Raw genomic sequence first — 18,179 nt, 5'->3', positions numbered from 1 at the left:
TGAGGGAGGCTTGAGCTATGAGCTCAACCATTGTATTGGGGATTCTTGGTGAGTAATTTCTCCACAATCCGAGAGGGGATCTTGTGTACTTTGGTTAATTTGGTATCGTTGTGGAAAGTCCAACTCTTGTTCTTGTTGTTTCTTGCTATCATATCATGTGCATCCTTGTTGTGGTTCTTGCAAGCGTTCATGTATATCCCTCCTTTTGTTTCCATCCCTTTTTTATTTCTGCTCCGTTCTACATATGCATCATCACTTGCACCATAGTCTGCTCTATTTGACCCATTGCACCATATCCGTATGAAGCCACGGGTAGTATCACATCAAGACCCTACTCGCAAGTTTCATACACCCATGCACTATTGGCACTTGGACTTTGGTAATACTTTCAGAAGAGACTAGACCCCCCTCATACATTTTATGACAATCACCGTGGGATTCTTTTGTTGTTGTTGAGGACAGAGTGAAGTGGTATCCTAGGACCTTAGGGGAGAGAGTTCCTATACCAAGCAATTTTGACAACCTTGAGGGAGCGAGTGAGAGAAATAGAAGGTACTTGAGGAGTGTGGAGAGATGGCTTCTTGCAAACCAAACAAGATACAAGAAGCGAGCGATGGAAGTTTAGGAAGTCTTCAAGCCGAGCACAAAGTGCCAGAGCTACCAACTTCGTCAAAGCTCATGTTGACTTGGACCAACAAGAAATTCATGGTCATGATAAGCCAGCTTTCTACCATGCTTCCTCCAGGTCTGGCTTTTTGCCTTACAAAACATCCAATGACTATGAACAGTTTCTACACTCTTTGGATTTCGCATGAAACACTCGAAGTCTAGCTTGAGCAAGACCCTCTTTGAATTTCGCATGAAACACTCAAAGTCTAACTTCAGCAAGAACTTTTCAATTTACAAATGATCAAGTCAGATCCAAGTTCAGAATTTGAAGGGGATGATGTGCAAAGCAGAGACCTAGTAAAGGAGGAAGGCAAGAAAACAAGCTTTATCCTAAGCTCACAAAGGTCAAGAGGACATCCCCTCCTCTTCTATAACCATGTCATTATCATCAACCACTTCGTTAGGGTTGGTGATCACTTTAGCACTTGATTCAACACTTGCAGCCAATGCAACAGCTACCTTGTCCTTGATCTACAACCACGGTTTCTTGTCACTTTCAACTTCTGCATCCATCACACACTTGGTTCTCATTTTGCTTAGGGTCCACTATGTATGTCTTTTTTGACTACTTAAATATCATACATGGCTTCTACCCCATTGCTCTCTTTCCCAATTGCTTTTGCATGCTCAGCGACTTCCGCACCTTCCATGTACTCACCATCTACACTTACATCAACGATACCTTCCGCACCTTCTATGTATTCTCCATCCACATCTGCATCAATACTGCTTCAAGACCTTCCATGTACTCTTCATCTAAATTTGCATCGGAGTGACTTCTATACATGTATGGTCTCCCCCAAGTGGTCCTCGCCTCAATAATGGCCTCTGCACCATCAATCTCCATGGCACTCCCACTTACTCCCATTTAGTCAAGGGGCTCTTCAACTTTTGTAACCATTTGGGTCTAAGTGGTGGAGTGGATAAAGGTGTTGCATTAGCCATGGAGACTCTCAATTCCACAAAGAGAGCACAATTTTGGAATTGCTAAAGAAAGTTTATGTGAAAACCCAAAAGCACTTAAGGATGCAAAAGCACATTTGAGAAAGTCTCTCACAGCTTGCAATGCCCACAGTATTGAGAACAAGCATCCCTTCTTACACATCTTTCCGTCATCCTTGGAAGCTGCAACCGACTATAGTACAATTAGTTTCCTCTAGATCATTTTTATCCCAAATATGTGTAGGACTGCACTATCTCCACTGGCTCGTCTCGATAAGACCTTGGTCTTCCCAAGGTTGACTGTCATATCTCTCTCTGCAGAACACCTCTAGGGCCTCCCAATGTCTCTGCAGCCCTCCGCTGAGGATGAGATAAGGACTATGTCATCAACGTATAGCAATATCTGTATTATGAGATCGACCAGTGGTGATCCTTCGCCTCCTAGGCAGTCTATGAAGGAAGTGATCTCATCAATGTAAAGCCCAAAAGGGTCGGCGAGAGGGGGCAGCGCTACTTCACTCCAATCGTACTCTCGACCCAATCCGATAGACCACCTCGGGCACAAACTCTACCTCTGAGTGACTCATGTAGGCTCATCACCCCCCATATCAATGTCTCTAGAATCTGTAGCTCATGTAGTCTCTTGATCATGCGGGATCGTGGGACAATGTCAAAAGCCTTCCGAAAGTCTACAAAGCATGAGACCTTCTAGTATCTATATCTCGCCTCCTCAATGATAGAACTCAGAGTGAAGATGTGATCTAGGGTAGAATGTTGTCTCTGGAATTTGGCCTATCCTAGTGCCCACTGCCCCCGAGCCTTTGTATGACTGTTGAGTTCCCTCTCTAGAACTGATCCATAAATCTTGGCTAGAGCATGGCCAATCATGAGGGTACGCTAGTTCCCAGTCTCCATAGGATCCCCGGCTTTGTGTATTGGCACAATGGTGGTATGCTACAAGTAGGTGGGAAGCCGTGAGACACAACCCACTTGAACATCTATGCTAGGACCGGAGCTAGGACCTCCTGTCCATGTGCAAAGTGCTCAGTCCGTAGGTCCCCATGGTCCTGCGCTCTCCGATTGTGTAATCGACGAAGTGCAGCCTGTACGTTCTGCCTGTACGTTCTGTGTGGTGAACAGGTGACAGGTGGTGGGCCTAGGCATAGAGGACATATCCAACGATGTCTACATCTAGGCATCATAGAAGGAACATGCATATGTGTGCCACACATATGGGCCAATGATGGGAAAAGGTGGCTTCCCCTCAAATAGAAACCCCCATCCAGTGGTCGGGTCTCCGCCTCTAATAGATTTGACAATCTCATCCATCCTATGTGTGAGGAAGACCCACCTCTTACAACGTGTCATTCGTTGAATGATCTTATGCGCCTCAGGTGACATCAAATGACCCAAAGCCCCGCTCCTATGTGAGGTGGGCTCTCGCCTCTCTACACTCGTTGTCGAAGCAAGGGTTTTGAGGCATCTTCCCATCTTGGATTCACATGGATCGGGTCATGGGAAAGGATCTGGGTATTAGCGTCATGTACCATTGAGACAAGGGTGTCGGAGGCGCTGGTGAGGTCTATATCATCTCCAAGTAGGGTCGGGAGCGACTAGCTGTTCACATACACTAGGTCAAGGGCATAGTCAAAGTAAATCTGAATGCGTGCGGGCATGGGGGGATCTCTCCCTGGGCTGGCATGGTGGCAGAGATATGGAAGTCCAAGTATGAGTGGTCAGTTTCGAGTGGGGGGGGTATGGCGAAGTCATGTATCCATGAGACAAGGTCTAGTGGGCCTAGTAGATAGTCCACTGTACTAGACCCACCACCATGCAGAAAGCAAGTGAGTCTTCTAGAAGATGGCAATCTCTGAAGACCATTATAGATGATCAAGCCATGGATTTCCCCCGATGTCATCCATATCCTGTCCCCTGTAGGGCATCTACAGAGTGCCTCAATATTCCGAGCTCAGCTGCATCTAGCTCCGGGATTATGTGTGGATCTTTGTCATCTGTGAAGTCAAGCAGGCCCACTTGTCTATTTCATGTCCATGCATTGAAATCCCCCAATAGGAGGGTGTCTACTAGTCTGGAGAACTCCGTGATGTCATCATGGATCATCTCATATGGGCCGTGTTGATCTGTAGTGGCCTCTTGTGCATCGGACGGATGACGTGTCTGGAGGGAAGTGTGGTAGGACGGGCAGACAGTGGACTTCCTCTTGATACAGGAGCATATGCTTTCAGCATCAAATATCTAGTGCCACCGTCGCCTTCTCCCAAAGAGAGGCTCGGAGGTCTAGTCCCCATCAGTTAGCAAGAGTAGTGGGGTACGCATCTCTATTTTACAAGCGGTTGCATCAGAGGATTATGACCAAGGTGAGCTCATCCCCGGGAGAGCATTATGGATGGGTCTTTGGACAGAGGGTTCCAGCATAGGCATCTTGAATGTTTATGCCCTTGCTTGTCGCTAGTAGCTAGCCTTCTAGAGGCCACTCACAGAGAATGTCCCAAACATTGACTCTTGGATCGTTGGAGGAGCCTTCAACAACCTCAAGTTCGAGAAGGACATGAAGGGGGAGTTCCTTTTACCTGCATGCTTGTGGCACAACGCAGTGCATAGGAGCTTTTCACCATAAGTGGCAGGAACCCATGGCGGGAGACGGAATTCTCTAGGCTTCTAGGCAGCTCACACTTTTCCTTTGGTAAAAGGAGGCTCGACGGTTTGCTAGAGTGCCTTGATAGGTTCTATGTGGGAGATCAGCCCTTTCATAGAGGGGGGTCCACTGTTATCCTGGCAAGTACAACATTGTCAAATCACCCCCAGCAGTATTGATTCTTGAGCAGCCTCGCCGTGGACTTCTATAGAAGGGGGTTTTCATATCATCCAGAGGAGCATTAAGGAGCTTTAGGACTAGGCTCTCAGGAGTCACAAGGACTTTCCAGTGACTTGTAGGCCTTTATGAATGTGCGTGGCTCGACCTACAAGCCACCAGGGTTCGCAGAGTAGAACTTTCTTATCGTCTCTCCAGGGCACCCTGTGTAAAGCAATGAGATAGGATTAGCATATAGTTTTTAAGACCATGGGTCCTAGGTCAGCAGAGACCCTGCTTAAATAGTTGAGGGAAGAGAGTGGGCAGATTTCACTCAAACCCACACAAAATTCTCGAGATGACCACGGATTTCTACCATTGTTTATTTCATGCGGAGGAGTCCTCACAGGTTCTCACAGCTCAGGAGGTTGTCTAGGCCCATGTACCTTTAGTAGTCTCCTAAAGCATGGGCATGCAGTAGGTGGAGGCACCTTTTACGGACGAGGAGCTCTCAGACGCCCTCAAGGTCCTCCCCCCCAAAAGTGCCCGGGGAGGATGGAGTGACCTCGACCTCCTTTTGCCTGCTTTTGGGAGCTCATTCATACCCCCCTTTGGTTGGCCTTTGAAGAGATTTTTAACTCAAGCTACCTTCCTTAGTCCTTGACTCGAGGATGGATCTGTTTAATTCCGAAGGGAGAAGATAGATCCGACATCTGCCAGCGGAGACTGATCACTTTCTTGGATATTTCCTACAAGATCTTAGCCAAGGTCTTGAGCTTGCAGTTAAGGCCCCACCTCATAGAAATCATCCATGATACACACACAAGTTTAGGACCGTAACATCCAGGACAACATCTTCAATTTTTGGGATGTTGTTGATTGGGCCTGAACGCTGAGAGGAGTCGTAGCCTACCTCCCCTTGGATTTCAAGAATGCCTACGATAGAGTAGAGTGGTCTTTTCTAGAGGATACCACGCAAAGGTGGGGCTTCTCAGAGCGATGGATTCAAGGGGTCATGGCCTTATATGCAAGGAGCACCAGTTAGATGCTCATCAGTGGTCACACAAGGGAGCCCTTCATGTTGTCCCGTTCCATCCGCCAAGGTTTCCCCTTAGCTTCCTTTCTATTTTTATTCATGGCACAAGATCTAGGACGTTTTTTGAGATCTTAGGCAGCACGCTTGATAGTCGGTGATTCTAATGCAAGTTCAGGAAGGACTTGGCATCATTGACCTTTGAGATGCATAGCAAAGCCCCCTTGGGCAAGTTGGTGGTACAAGGCCTCACACCTGGTTCCACGCCTTGGAAGCTCTTGCTTCAACAAGGGATTCTGAGGAACATCCCCTCAACAATGGTCTAGGAGCACATATCTAGAGGCCTCATTCGGGCCATCCCTTCTTGCCCTAAGAAGTCCGAGAGGCAACCTCTTATCTAGTATCCGAAGGTCATGGATCACTAGGGGTTAATGCTTGCGTAGAGGACACACATTGAATGGTCCCAGTGGGATAGCATAACAGCTAGGTCCTTTGGAGCTTGGCTTCACCTTCTTGTGGAGACAGAGGCACATGTGCATACACTTTCACACTTGAGGGGAGCAGGCATTAGAATGGTGGAGATCGAGGCGGTGATTCCGGATTCATAGAAGGGCCTATGCATGACATCAGACCCACCCCGCTGGTATGGATAGTTCTCCACGACCAGAGTACCCCTCAGAGTTCAATTTTGCAACAATCTCATGGCTTGTTCTGTTGCCCCTGCTATCAGGTCGGGACTGCGGGTCAGGACTAGGGACCTTCAACAACCAAAGATGATAGAGGACGTAGAGGTGGACAGGGCTATCAAGGTGTTGGAGTGGCAAAGGATCAAGGTAGTGGGACTCTCAGGCAAGGACAAGACTATTGACCCAGCTCCTTTATCCTGCGGGCAGAGAGGGACAATATGGCGCCTTGGTGGTGGGGGGGCCGACCTCTTAGGGAGGTCCAATGGGATCCAAGGGACTAGTTCTGGATAGCACAGTAGGGCACTCAGATAGGATAGAGGAGGTGCCCTTCTTCTCTTACCCCACTTGCATTGGCTGCCATCTACAGTTGGAGGGAGCTGACTGAACCCCTTTGTGAGAGAGACACTGGGTTGAGCAACAAGCCTCCTTGATTTCGTCTATGATCCAATCTCAGGCCACGGAAGATATCCTATTTTTTCTAGATGATAGTGCATGAAGGCTTGCCCATTGGACCTTGGTTGGAGCATATGCATGTGGGCGACAAATGCCACTATTGTGCATATAGAGATCTGGAGACAATCCCACACTATCTCTAGAGTTGTCTAGCAATGCAAAGGAAACGGATGGCTGCTCTCTGGATTGTTGCCAGTATGCAAAAAATGGAGAGGGCATTTAGATGGGGGATTGTTGCATGGCCGACGGAGAGCCACACCTTATCTATTGATATTTTTTCCCCGTGTTATAGGATTAATGGGTAGTAGGTTCTCTGGATAGAGGGCATATGTTGTGGTTCCCCCCTCCCCGAAGGTGTCCGCTGCAGTCACCGAAGGATAGTGTCTAAGAAATGGTAGCTAGCATCTCCACTAGGTGGGCCATTGCACCTTGGTGATGGGAGCGAGCAGGTCTCTCAGTACTCACTCTCTGTGCACTTTGTCCCATAGGGCCACGAGGTCTCCCGTGGACGTTAATATATCTTTCTTTCTTTCTCATCGCCATTTGGCATTACATTATCTATACGTTCCGCGCCATCTAGGAGCGCGAGACTTCAGGTTCGAGAACAATTGCCGAAAGGCGGGAGAGTTTTTGCAAGGCTTGGCCTGCATGCATTTTCTACGCTTTTACTGAGTGAGGCATTCGCTAGATGTATAGACCGCCACCCTGGTTGTTAGCCCCTGTCCCCGGATATTTCCTAGGCAATGAGCTGGGTTCTCTGAAAATAGGCTAGCTTCTTTCCAACAGCCAATTTGCTTTGTACTTACCATTATTAGCTCCTTTAAGAAGCTGATTTGTATGGTGTTTTTCAAGCATTAACAGATAGTTTCTTTTCTTGGGGCGAAGGGAAGGGGGGGGGGGGGGGCTAGCTAGCAGACTAAAGCAAAACCCAGGTGGAACTCGGTGTGGTGCATAGCATGGAAAAACAAATGGACCCAATGGACCTAGGGGTTCTGCCTGCAGGAGGAAATGGATAAAATCTTGAGGTTGAAGGAAGATGCCTTGGTGGAGTTTAGATTGACCTAATGGTTGGTGCATGTTAGTGCAGACCTAGATCTGGAGTTCAAAGAGGCATTGGTAGCCCTCTTGATTGCCTTTTGAGATGTGTTCACTCGGAGCTACTAGAACATGAAGTGCGTTGACCATAGTCTTCTAGTACTAGATAAATTTAAAAGACAAGGCTGCACCTATTTGGTAGCAGCATTACAAGATGAATGCCAACTATGCATTATGGGTAAAGGAATACATTGGCAAACTTCTGAAGGTTGGTTTCACCTCTAGGTATGTGTGGATTACCGGAAGCTGAATGCTCAAACCAAGATAGATCCTTTTCCTTTGCCTTTCAAGGATGCAGTCATGGATGCTATTGCAGCCATGAGATGTATTCCCTCTTGGATGGATTCAATGGCTACAATCAGGCTCCAGTGGCTCTAGTGGTTAACAGAAGATAGCCTTTGTCACAGAGTGGGGCACTTATGAGTCCAATGCTATGGTTTTTGGCCTAAAGAATGCTCCAAATACTTTTCAAAGAATGGTCCAGGAATTTTTTTATGAATGCCTAACGATCTTTATGATTCGGGTGTTGGTGATTTCGGTGTGTTTGGCACAAAAAATGAACACTTGGATCATTTGACCAAGTATTTAACAAAATGCTGCCATTCTCAATTCTGTTTAAACTCGAAAAAGTGTGCCTTTGCAATGAAAAGTGGCATACTACTTGGCCATGTGATTTTAGGAGCCATAATTACAGTGGATAAGAAAAAGATCAAGGTAATCAAATGATTAAGGCTGCCCCGAAATTCAAAGCAGCTATGTAGGTTTTTGGGTCAAGTGTGCTAGCACAGTCGAGTCCTTCGTTATCTAGCAGATGTGGCTCATCTTTTGTAGTAGTTAATGAAGAAGGATCATCCATTTGACTAGATGGAGTTGTTTTGATGATTTGAAGAGGATGGTACCTATGGCGACTCTGTTGAGGAGGTAAAACTAGTCCCAAAAGTTCCATGTGCATGTGGATGCGTCAGATATAGCCATTGGTAGTGTTCTCACTCAAGTTACAGATGAGCATCATCCTATCTATATGCCAGTAGACTGTTATCCACTGCAAAAGCCAATGACTCCACCACTAAGAAGGAAGATATAGGAATGATTCTGTTAATAAGTTTTGCCGTTATCTTTTGGAAATTTTATTTTGGTTCTATGTGGACCATCAAGTGCTCTTGTACTTGATCTATAAGCATGCATTAACAGGAAAGTTTGCCCAGTGAATGTTATTAGTATAGGAATTTGATTTTCGCATCAAACATACTTTGGGAGGTGAGCATTTGGTGGCTGACTTTTCATTCTGGATTGATATAAGTGAAGCACCAATGGTGTGCTAGATCAGTTGCCTGATGTAGATATGATGAGATCATGTAGTTTCTTACAGAAGGGGACTTTTCGAAGGGAATGATGAGAAACCAAAGACAATCGGCAGCAAGGCATTCATGGTCATTGTGAGACAACTGGATTGCATGGGGATTAATCAAATCATTCGCAAGTGTGCCTGTATTCATGAACAAACAGTGACATGTTGCAAGAGGCCCATCAGTGGGGGTAATTTTTCGGAGAAGTACCATCCCGATAAATTTTCCAAGCTGGATTGTGGTAGCTCATAGCGCTTTGCTCAGGGAGCTGGCACATGCTTGGAGTAAAATCTCAGCTCCAATACATTGGCACACAACATAAATGAACTTTCTGATTGGATCTGCACTTGTAATTGACATTGGTCTGAAAGTGTGCTCATGGCCATAGAAAATCAGGGTCTGTGCTATTAGGGGGTTGATCTTCTTTTTCTTCTTTCTTTCGTGAAATAAACTTCTATTAAGTATGAAAGAAATGGGTAATAGCAAGGCACTCAAGGCCCAAATACACCATGCAGAGCACCACTAAAAACATAAAGATATGCAAATCCTGAAAGAAACCAAGAATGTGACTGCACAAGCCAAAACATGCCCAATTGAGAATGCTAAGAGGATTGGAGAACTGTGTTGATGCATTGGATTTTTAAAGTAAAGGGAATCAACTGGGCAAAACAACTTTGACTTGGTAGTGGTAAATTAATGAGACGAATGGAACTGCATTGCAATGCAACATATACTATGAATGAAGAGGATGCAGCCAAATCATTTAAAACAGGAAACTTTGTTACAAAGGATAAATAAGAAAACAGCTTACTTTGTATTTGTTGTTTCCAGTCATTTGATTGTGTCATGATCATTGCTGATGCGTCTTAGAGAACACTATTGGCAACAAAAATAGAGGCTCCTGAGCTGGAAAAAGATGAACATGTAGAAAACATCAATGTTCACCAAGTCGCATGTGATTTTGAAAGATAAATTCTATATATGTAGGAAGCATATACATAACAACGTAGTCCTATGGCTGGAAAGCTGGCATACTTTCGTTCCATTTTATCATGAAGTCTGGAAATATGACCTCCCTTGGGTTACAAGTTTCTGATTTCATGGTTTGAAGTTATTGAAGCTTTAAAATATAATAAATATAAAGGAGTATCCTTTGTTGTGCTGATGCATTGTGATGATGTGTTTATTATTTGAGAGTCCTACTTCTATAAAAATAAAAAACATCACCATATTGGTTAATATATAATGTACTAGCAAAATCTCCCGCACTCTTATTCACACGGCAACAGTGATGGACCATTATAATTGGGCACAAGATCTATGCATCAGTGTCCCAAGCTTCATAATAATTTCGTGGCTTACATAGGAGCAATATGTCTAAGTGGCTAAGTATCCATACAATATACGTACTTAATGCCCCATTCCCTTACTACAATTCACATATCCAGGGACAGACAGGCTCCCGGGCTGATCATGCAATTTTAGATCACATACTCACACTCAGAGGTGTCATCGAGGAGGCTAGAGTGCTGCTTTGTGGATTTCCGCAAAGCTTTTGACACAATGCCAAGAGCTCGCCTCATCTGACGGTTGCAAGACCTTGGGGATCAATTGGGCAGTCATGGCACTGTATGAGAGGGACTCAGGCAGGTTTCAGACAGGTACAAGGTGGATAGAGGAGATCATCAGCACCATCGGGGTCGAATAGAGTTGTCCGTTATCACAAACCCATGCTTGGCCTCTACATCGACGATCTTGAGACTTTCATCAGCACACGAGGGGCCAGACTGCTCTCATGCCAGCTCCCTCAGTCAGATCCTCCTTTATGCACACGATATGGTCTTACTCTCATCTTCAGAGGCAACACTTGGATGCACTCCACGTGTTCTGTGATAAAATTGGTTTGAAGGTCATGTTAGAATACAGGACTGTTTGGACAGCGAACCCTTATGGAGCGGAAGCACCGTAGATCTCACAGCTAATCTCTCAAGAAACTCCCTCAGGATCACAATAACTCAGAGAATAAATAGCAATAGAGAAGAATAGAACTCAGTTTATTCATCCACAAAACGTGGGCAAAATCCACTCAGAATGAGCAGGAACCTCCAGCCAGCAGGATGCTGGATACAAAATCACAATCTTGGAGATTTCTAACGCTGAGAACTACAGAAGGTAAAATCTCTGCCACAATCTTGCTGTCACGGGGCCTTGAAAGGGCTTCAGTTTGCATGAGGGTCCTGGCTGAAATGCCAGCCTTTTATAGGCAGTGAACAGACCCAAGTCAGCCGACTTGGTCTGTAGGAAAACCGACCTGGAGCAGCAGATCTGGCCCAACCAGATCAGCCCCAAATTACTTCTGGATCTGCTACAAGCCACACAGGCTGTCACAAAGATTGCGGGTCTGTTCCAAATCATGTACCTTGCTATACAGATGCTGGCCCATTCCAGAACCTGCCACGTGTCATCGCGGCAGTTCCAAAAGCTATTCCAGGTGCTGCTGATCCTCCGAACCTGTTCCAAATGATACCAACCTGTCCTATCCGGATAAGCCTACACCCTATGGTGCCCTGACCCCATGTCCTCCTCATCTGGGGGATCACATGTGGGTCGGTGACACTCCAACACTTCCTCTCAATGACATGACTATGTACCAATACCCATGCTCCAACTGATCTCTGGGTAGAGCCTTGGGTAGATAATCCTCCGTTGGAAAGATAGTAACTCCACGATCTCGTCCTAAATCAGCTCCTGAAAGCAGTGATACTGGACCTCATCAAGCATCGCATGAGCATGAAATATGGGGTTCTTCGCAATTGCAATGCAATTCATGTTGTCACACATAATTACTGTTACTTCCTCCTGGAGAACACCCATGTCTTCCAATATCCATCTGAGCTAGGGAAACTTGCATGCTGCTTGACAAGCTGCCTTGTATTCAGCTTCTGTATCAGACAACGCAGCGGTCATCTGCCTCTTACTTAGCCATGAGATGGCTCCTCTTACTAACATGAAGCTGTAACCTATAGTGGAACGCCATGTGTCCCAATCTCCATCTCACTTTGAATCACAAAATCCTCTGAGATCAACATCGGAGATATAGTTGATCCCATGGCTAGATGTTCCCTTAAGGTACCTTAACCTTGAGACATGCTTTCATGTGATCCTCCTTCAGTTTGGAATAGAACCAACATAGTACTCCCACTGAAAAAGATATGTTAGGTCTGGTGTCCGTTAACTAAAACAAACTACCAACCATTCTCCAGTAGATTGCTGCATTAACAAACTGAGACTTGTTCTCATTGCTCGGCTTCAGTCCAACCTCCATTGAGGCTCATTTTGCCTTGCAATCCTCCATGTGAAACCCCCTTTTTTTCCTAGAGAAAAGAAACTTCTACTAATGCCTGCAAATAAACCCCGGTGCTTTCAGCCCTCAAAAGGAGCTGAAAAAACGGTAATTACAAAGGCAAGGCTGTTAGAAGAAAAACAACCAGCCTGTTCTCTCAGGGACCCTGCTCACTGCCTAGGTTGCCTCTGTAATAGGGCTAACAGCCATAGAGGTGGTCTATACATCCAGCGGATATCTCCCGCGGAAAGAGTGTAGAAAATCCCTGCAGGCCAAACCTTGCAGAAACGGTCCTGCCTTTCAGCAGTCCCTCTCGAACCTGTGGCGTGCTACGCTCCCAGGTAGCACACAGCATGAAAATGATATCCTGCTAGATGGCCACTAGGGTAGCCACCGGAGTCATCAGCTGCCCCCATCACCTAACTGCAACGAGCAACCCAAATGTTCTAGGTGGTGATGTTGGCCATCGTCTCCTAGAGACTAGCCTCTTGTTTGAACGTCGGTCGTGAACACGTGGGTGGAACTACGTCAAAGGCCTCTATCCTAGAGACCTGCTGGCCATGGATCCTATAAGCTGGTGACACTGGGTCAATGGAAAAGGCATGCCCGCCATCTGTGAGCCATGCTACCATCCCCCAAGTGAAGTCCCTATGCATCCGCTGTGTGCTGGCCACAATCCGAAATGTCACAAGCCAGATTCTTTGTGCAGCCTTGCAGCCCCATAGTCAGTGGTCGAGGATCGTCTCCAATACTCCCTCTGCACAACAAAGGCATCTGCCGTCAACTCGCATATGCTCTAGCCAGGGACCAATGGGCAGCCCTCCATGAGCCACCAACTAGAAGAAATAGGAGATGTTCTGTGGCTTTAGGTTGGTCCAGAGACGAGGCCAAAAGCATGAGATGCCGTCTCTAGAGACATCCTGCTCGACCCAGTGGGCTCCCTCGACGGGGTCCAAGCTACGGTTGCGGCCGCGCTAACTGTATCCGACAGCCAATGCAAGTCGTGTAAGAAAAGAAGGGCACCTCCTCCACTCTATCTGACTCTCCCACTCATGCATGCCAAAACCATTCCCCTAGGTCCCACTTCAAGTCACAAAGAGGCCGGCCCTCCCAAAGACAAAGGCGCCAAACTGCTTCCTTTGATCCTGCGGAAACTATGTCTGGTTCTATGTGCCAAGCCTTGCCTAGAAGGCCTACTACCCTGATCCTCTGCCACTCCAGCTCCTCCGAATCTCCCGCCTCCCCCTCATCACTCTTCGACTCATCTTGCAAGAGGCCACATGGTCCCACCCCGTAGAAGCGGCGACAGCAAGAGAGAGGAGTCTCCTGGAAGAAACGTATCTTGAAGGGCACCCGTATCCACGAGAACTGACCGGCTCGATAGTGCGGGGTCCAAGGTGACCTAAGCCCCTCCCACCAAGAGTCTGGGATCACTGCCTCACCTTCAGCCCCTAGATTTTCAGCCCCTGGATCACTTTGTCCACATCAACTATGTGGTCTTCTTCAACTTTGCATCATCTGGGTGTCTACCCCTCTCAAGTGAGAAAAAGCTTGTGCCTTGGCTGTTGCCTCTCGCAGAAGCCTCCTCCAGACCCCAAACGACCTCGTCAGGCCACTGTCCCATTGTGCCTAACCAATGTCTGTCCATTGTCCTAGCATACGCCCCTCCGAGTCTCGGACCTCTAGGTGTCACACAAGTGGCTGATGCTCAAACTCCTCCCTACAAGACAGGCTGGCCCGAATGAGTCCACTGGAAAGGCGCTACCAAACTCGAAAGAGGCTCCTCATCAAGGGGGAGTCCTTTCCGGTGAGGGGGGACCTCCGAAAAGATTCATTTGTGAGAGTGCTTCCACTACCCCCTTGTATAGGGGGTGTTCCCCAAGAGCCCGCGCTATAAGAGGAGTTTCGAGGGCTCTGCGCTTGGATGAGACTGCCGATGACCAACTTGCCCAAGAGAGCTCTGCTCTGCATCTCCAGATCAATGATACCCAAACCTCCTCTATTAAGTGCAAACTTGTTTACTCCTAGCTTACGTTAAATCACGGGTGCAGGCACGTAGAATCACCTCCCAGCCAGTAAGTTCTCTCATCTGAAAATTCTTACGTTGAAGCTCTTGCTTACTAAATTTCCACCAAGCCCCAAAATTCCCTAGATGGATCTAGTATGCCACATGCCTTCATTTTAGGGTCCCTCCTTAATGCATCATTTACCCCTCTCTTGGGATATCATTAAAACCATTTGCCCCTTGGCACATTGCATGCATTTAGGTCCCTTAGCTTTAGATCCACCAAGTCTAGTGCCATATCACCCTCACCAAGGACCTTGAGCTTAATTCCTTTTTGATCATTTACATGAAGCCCAAACAAATATAATACAAACATTGATCCTTTAAAGGAAAATGTCGACTGACCCTTCCGAGGTCATGTTACCTCGGCTTGAGCGTAACATTCCTTCCCTCTTTAGGCATCAGCGTCCTCGATGATAAAGTCTGGGAATACTCTCCGTAACTGGTATACGGATTCCCAGGTAGCTTCTAATAGAGGTAGACCATGCCATGCAACCAATACCGCGGGTATCTTCCGATTGCGTACTTGCATTGTTCCTCAGTCCATGATTCCTGTTGGTTTGCGTCTTGCATTATCCTCTATCTCCTGAAACAAAACAACACCCTCGATTAGTGAGTCGCCTGTATGCCAAAATTTCTTTAAACGAGAAACATGAAACACTGGGTGCACATTATAACCCTGTGGCAATTCTAATTTATAGGCTACCTTGCCTATTCTTTTTAGAATTAACCATGGCCCACAATATTGAGGTGATAACTTAGCACACTCTCCTGCAGTCAAAGACTTAGAGTGCAAAGGAACTTTGAGAAAAACTTTTTCTCCTTCCTTAAATTCTCTAGCGGATCAGTTTTCATTCGCATACGCCTTAGCTCTATTCATAGCTTGGTGGATGTTAGCTCTCATAAGTGCTAGCATCTCCCGCATCGGAACTACAAAGTTCGCGGCACTAGGCACTTTCTAAGGCACTCCAATCCCGTATGACTTCGTGTACATTTCTTCCAGTCAAACCACCAGCTCACACAATTCGCTGATGATCTACACCCGGACGACAGACCAAGGCAAGCCTAACCGTACTGCGTACTCTGAGCGAAGTGTCGCTCCAACTCCCACAGCCCGATGCAATTCCACGACCAGGGCTCTGATACCAAATATTAAGTGCAAACTTGTTTACTCCTAGCTTACGTTAAATCACGGGCGCAGGCACGTAGAATCACCTCCCAGCCGATCTTAGTAGTGTAAGTTCTCTCATCTGAAATTCTTACGTTGAAGCTCTTGCTTGCTAAATTTCCACTAAGTCCCAAAATTCCCTAGATGGATCTAGTATGCCACATGTCTTCATTTTAGGGTCCCTCCTTAATGCATCATTTACCCCTCTCTTGGGATAATCATTAAAACCATTTGCCCCTTGGTACATTTCATGCATTTAGGTCCCTTAGCCTTAGATCCACCTAGTCTAGTGCCATATCACCCTCACTAAGGACCTTGACCTTGATTCCTTTTTTATCATTTACATGAAGCCCAAACAAATATAATACAAACATTGATCCTTTGAAGGAAAATGTTGACTGACCCTTCCGAGGTCATGTTACCTCGGCTTGAGCGTAACATCCTCGTGTTTGCATTAGGTGTTAGAAATTACCCAACAGAGGATACGCACAGCGGAAGACTGATAGAAATGCCCAGGAGCTCACACTGTGTGATGTGGGTGTGGAATCACAAACTTCTTTACTTAATGTGCATAAAATAGGTGATCAGACTCATCAATAGACAATGAATCAGCCAGATAGAGAAACCACCAAAATATATATTTCCGTCCAAAACTATGGACACAATACAAAAGAAAGAGATCCAGAGTCCCACCAATAGTGTGGTCCTCTGATCTTACCACAAGGTCCTTCTCATATCTGCTGGCTATCTCTAGACTCGAGCCCGTGTGCTCCACCTCGAGCGTAAGTAGACTTTCTATCCAAAGATCTCAGCACCTTGCTGTCCTAGTAGGCAGCCTAGGCTTCAGCCCCAAGTGAGCTCAGTCTGCAGCAACTCTGGCCCTGCTTTGCCTCCTGGATGTAGGCCCAAAGATCAGGCTTTTGCTGCTCCTGCTGCTCCTATGTTTGCTGACTTTCTGGATGTGAAATGAGGCCTGTGGCCTCTGCTTTTATAGGCCCCAAGGGCCCCTTGAAGTAACCGACCAGCCAGCCCTAAATGGGCCGACTCGCTGGTCTGTTTGGGCCGACCAGTCTGCCCCAAAACCAGCCCTTTAAGGGCTCCAAAAACTAGGGCCCTTTGGCCCACACTTCTAGGGCTTTTGGGCCTCCAATCTAGGCAAGGGCCCAGCCTATTTAAGGCATGCCTCTGCCCACTGGCAGCCCCATTTGCTGCTCCACCAGGCCCCAGGCATGTCAGCACCTGTTCACCCTGCTGCTGCTGGTTCTGCCCTCTGCCAGTCTCTTCTCCAGCCACGTGTGCAGCGCTGTACTGAACCGTACTGCTGCTGACATCATCGTGCCCTGCCAGATCAGATCTAGGGCTTGCTGTCCCCGCCTTCTGCTCCTTCCACAGGTTCCGTCCTTTGCAGCCTTCTTCTCTTGTGAGGTGCTGCCCATGTGGCAGCCCCCTCTCTCTCTCTTCTCTGGGCATCTTCTGCCCTAGGTCTCCCTCCCCCACGCTCTCCTCATTTGGGGGCTTACAGATGGGGAGGTGACCTTTCCAACATTAGGATCACTGTCTGCCAAGCGACACTAGCTCTAGTGTTCCTTGTGCCATCCGAACCTGCCCAAAGAAAGTTCCACACCAAGCGACACAGTTGCCCATTGCAGCTTCTGTGGAAGCACTAGCAGGAGGCAATATACCAAGACGTGGCGAGGAAGACCTGATTAACTACCAGTGCTCTACATACGAGAGAGAGTTTAGCTAAGCTTCAATACAGGAGCTTTTGCCACACATACTCTAGCACCAGGACAATCTGTTGCTTTGCTGTAATATCTAACCCAACCTGGCAACCAAGGTACCTCAAAGTTTGCCCCTGCGGAATCCACCGAAAGCCAAAGTTTGAACCCCAATCTTGAACTTCTTGGACTTCCTCTGATCCCGTGAAGAAGCCAACAGATTTGGTCGAATTGATTCTAGCCCTGGACGCTTCATGGTAAATGGCTAGAGCACCCCTGACTGCCTCTAGGCTCGCTGTGGTACCCTTGAAAAAAAGGGTTGTGTCGTCTGCAAACTCTAAGTCTAGAAGCTCCTCCTCCTGTTTGATGGAGAGATGCGTCCCTGTGAGTCCTACTATCTGGGAGTGCAGGAAATATCCCAAGGCCTTAGCTACTACTACAAAGAGAAAGAGAAAGAGGGCAAGAGGACAGCCCTGTCAAATGGACCGTGAAAGAGAGAAGGTCTCTCCCGTGTGACCGCCATTGATCACCTGGCTAGAGCTCCCTGCATAAAGAGCCGACACCCGTCGAATCCACCTGTCCGAGAAACCTAGGCACTGTTGTGCCCTCTAGAAAAGACCACTCCACTCTATCGTAGGCTTTCTCGAAATCCAAGAGAACGGCGAGGGGCTGCGACTCCTCCTTGGCCCAATCCACTCCCTCCCAAAAAGTGAAAATGCTGTCTAGGATGCTCTGCTCGTGCACAAAACCTGTCTGCATGTCATGGATAATGTCTGGGAGGTGGGGCCACAACCCCAAGCTCAAGACCTTGGCTAAGATCTTGTAAGCGGTATCCAGCAGCGTGATCGG

At 47.1% G+C, this 18,179-nt stretch overlaps 1 protein-coding gene across 1 annotated transcript in view; it reads right to left on the bottom strand.

The window, feature by feature from the left end:
* Nucleotides 1-18,179, bottom strand: part of LOC147881586 (uncharacterized) — a 215,165-nt gene that overhangs the window by 178,804 nt on the left and 18,182 nt on the right. The window contains exon 2 of the mRNA XM_087401208.1: nt 9,848-9,942. Coding sequence (XP_087257334.1) covers nt 9,848-9,890 — 43 coding nt within the window. The 5' untranslated portion in view covers nt 9,891-9,942. The remainder of the gene's footprint in view (nt 1-9,847; nt 9,943-18,179) is intronic.

Source organism: Dipteris shenzhenensis, chromosome 30 (genome assembly GCF_047967505.1).
Source record: "Dipteris shenzhenensis isolate YYH24624 ecotype China chromosome 30, Dip_SZ_1.0, whole genome shotgun sequence".
In the NCBI taxonomy this organism is placed as follows: Eukaryota; Viridiplantae; Streptophyta; class Polypodiopsida; order Gleicheniales; family Dipteridaceae; genus Dipteris; species Dipteris shenzhenensis.
This window is presented reverse-complemented; position numbering and strand designations above follow the sequence as displayed.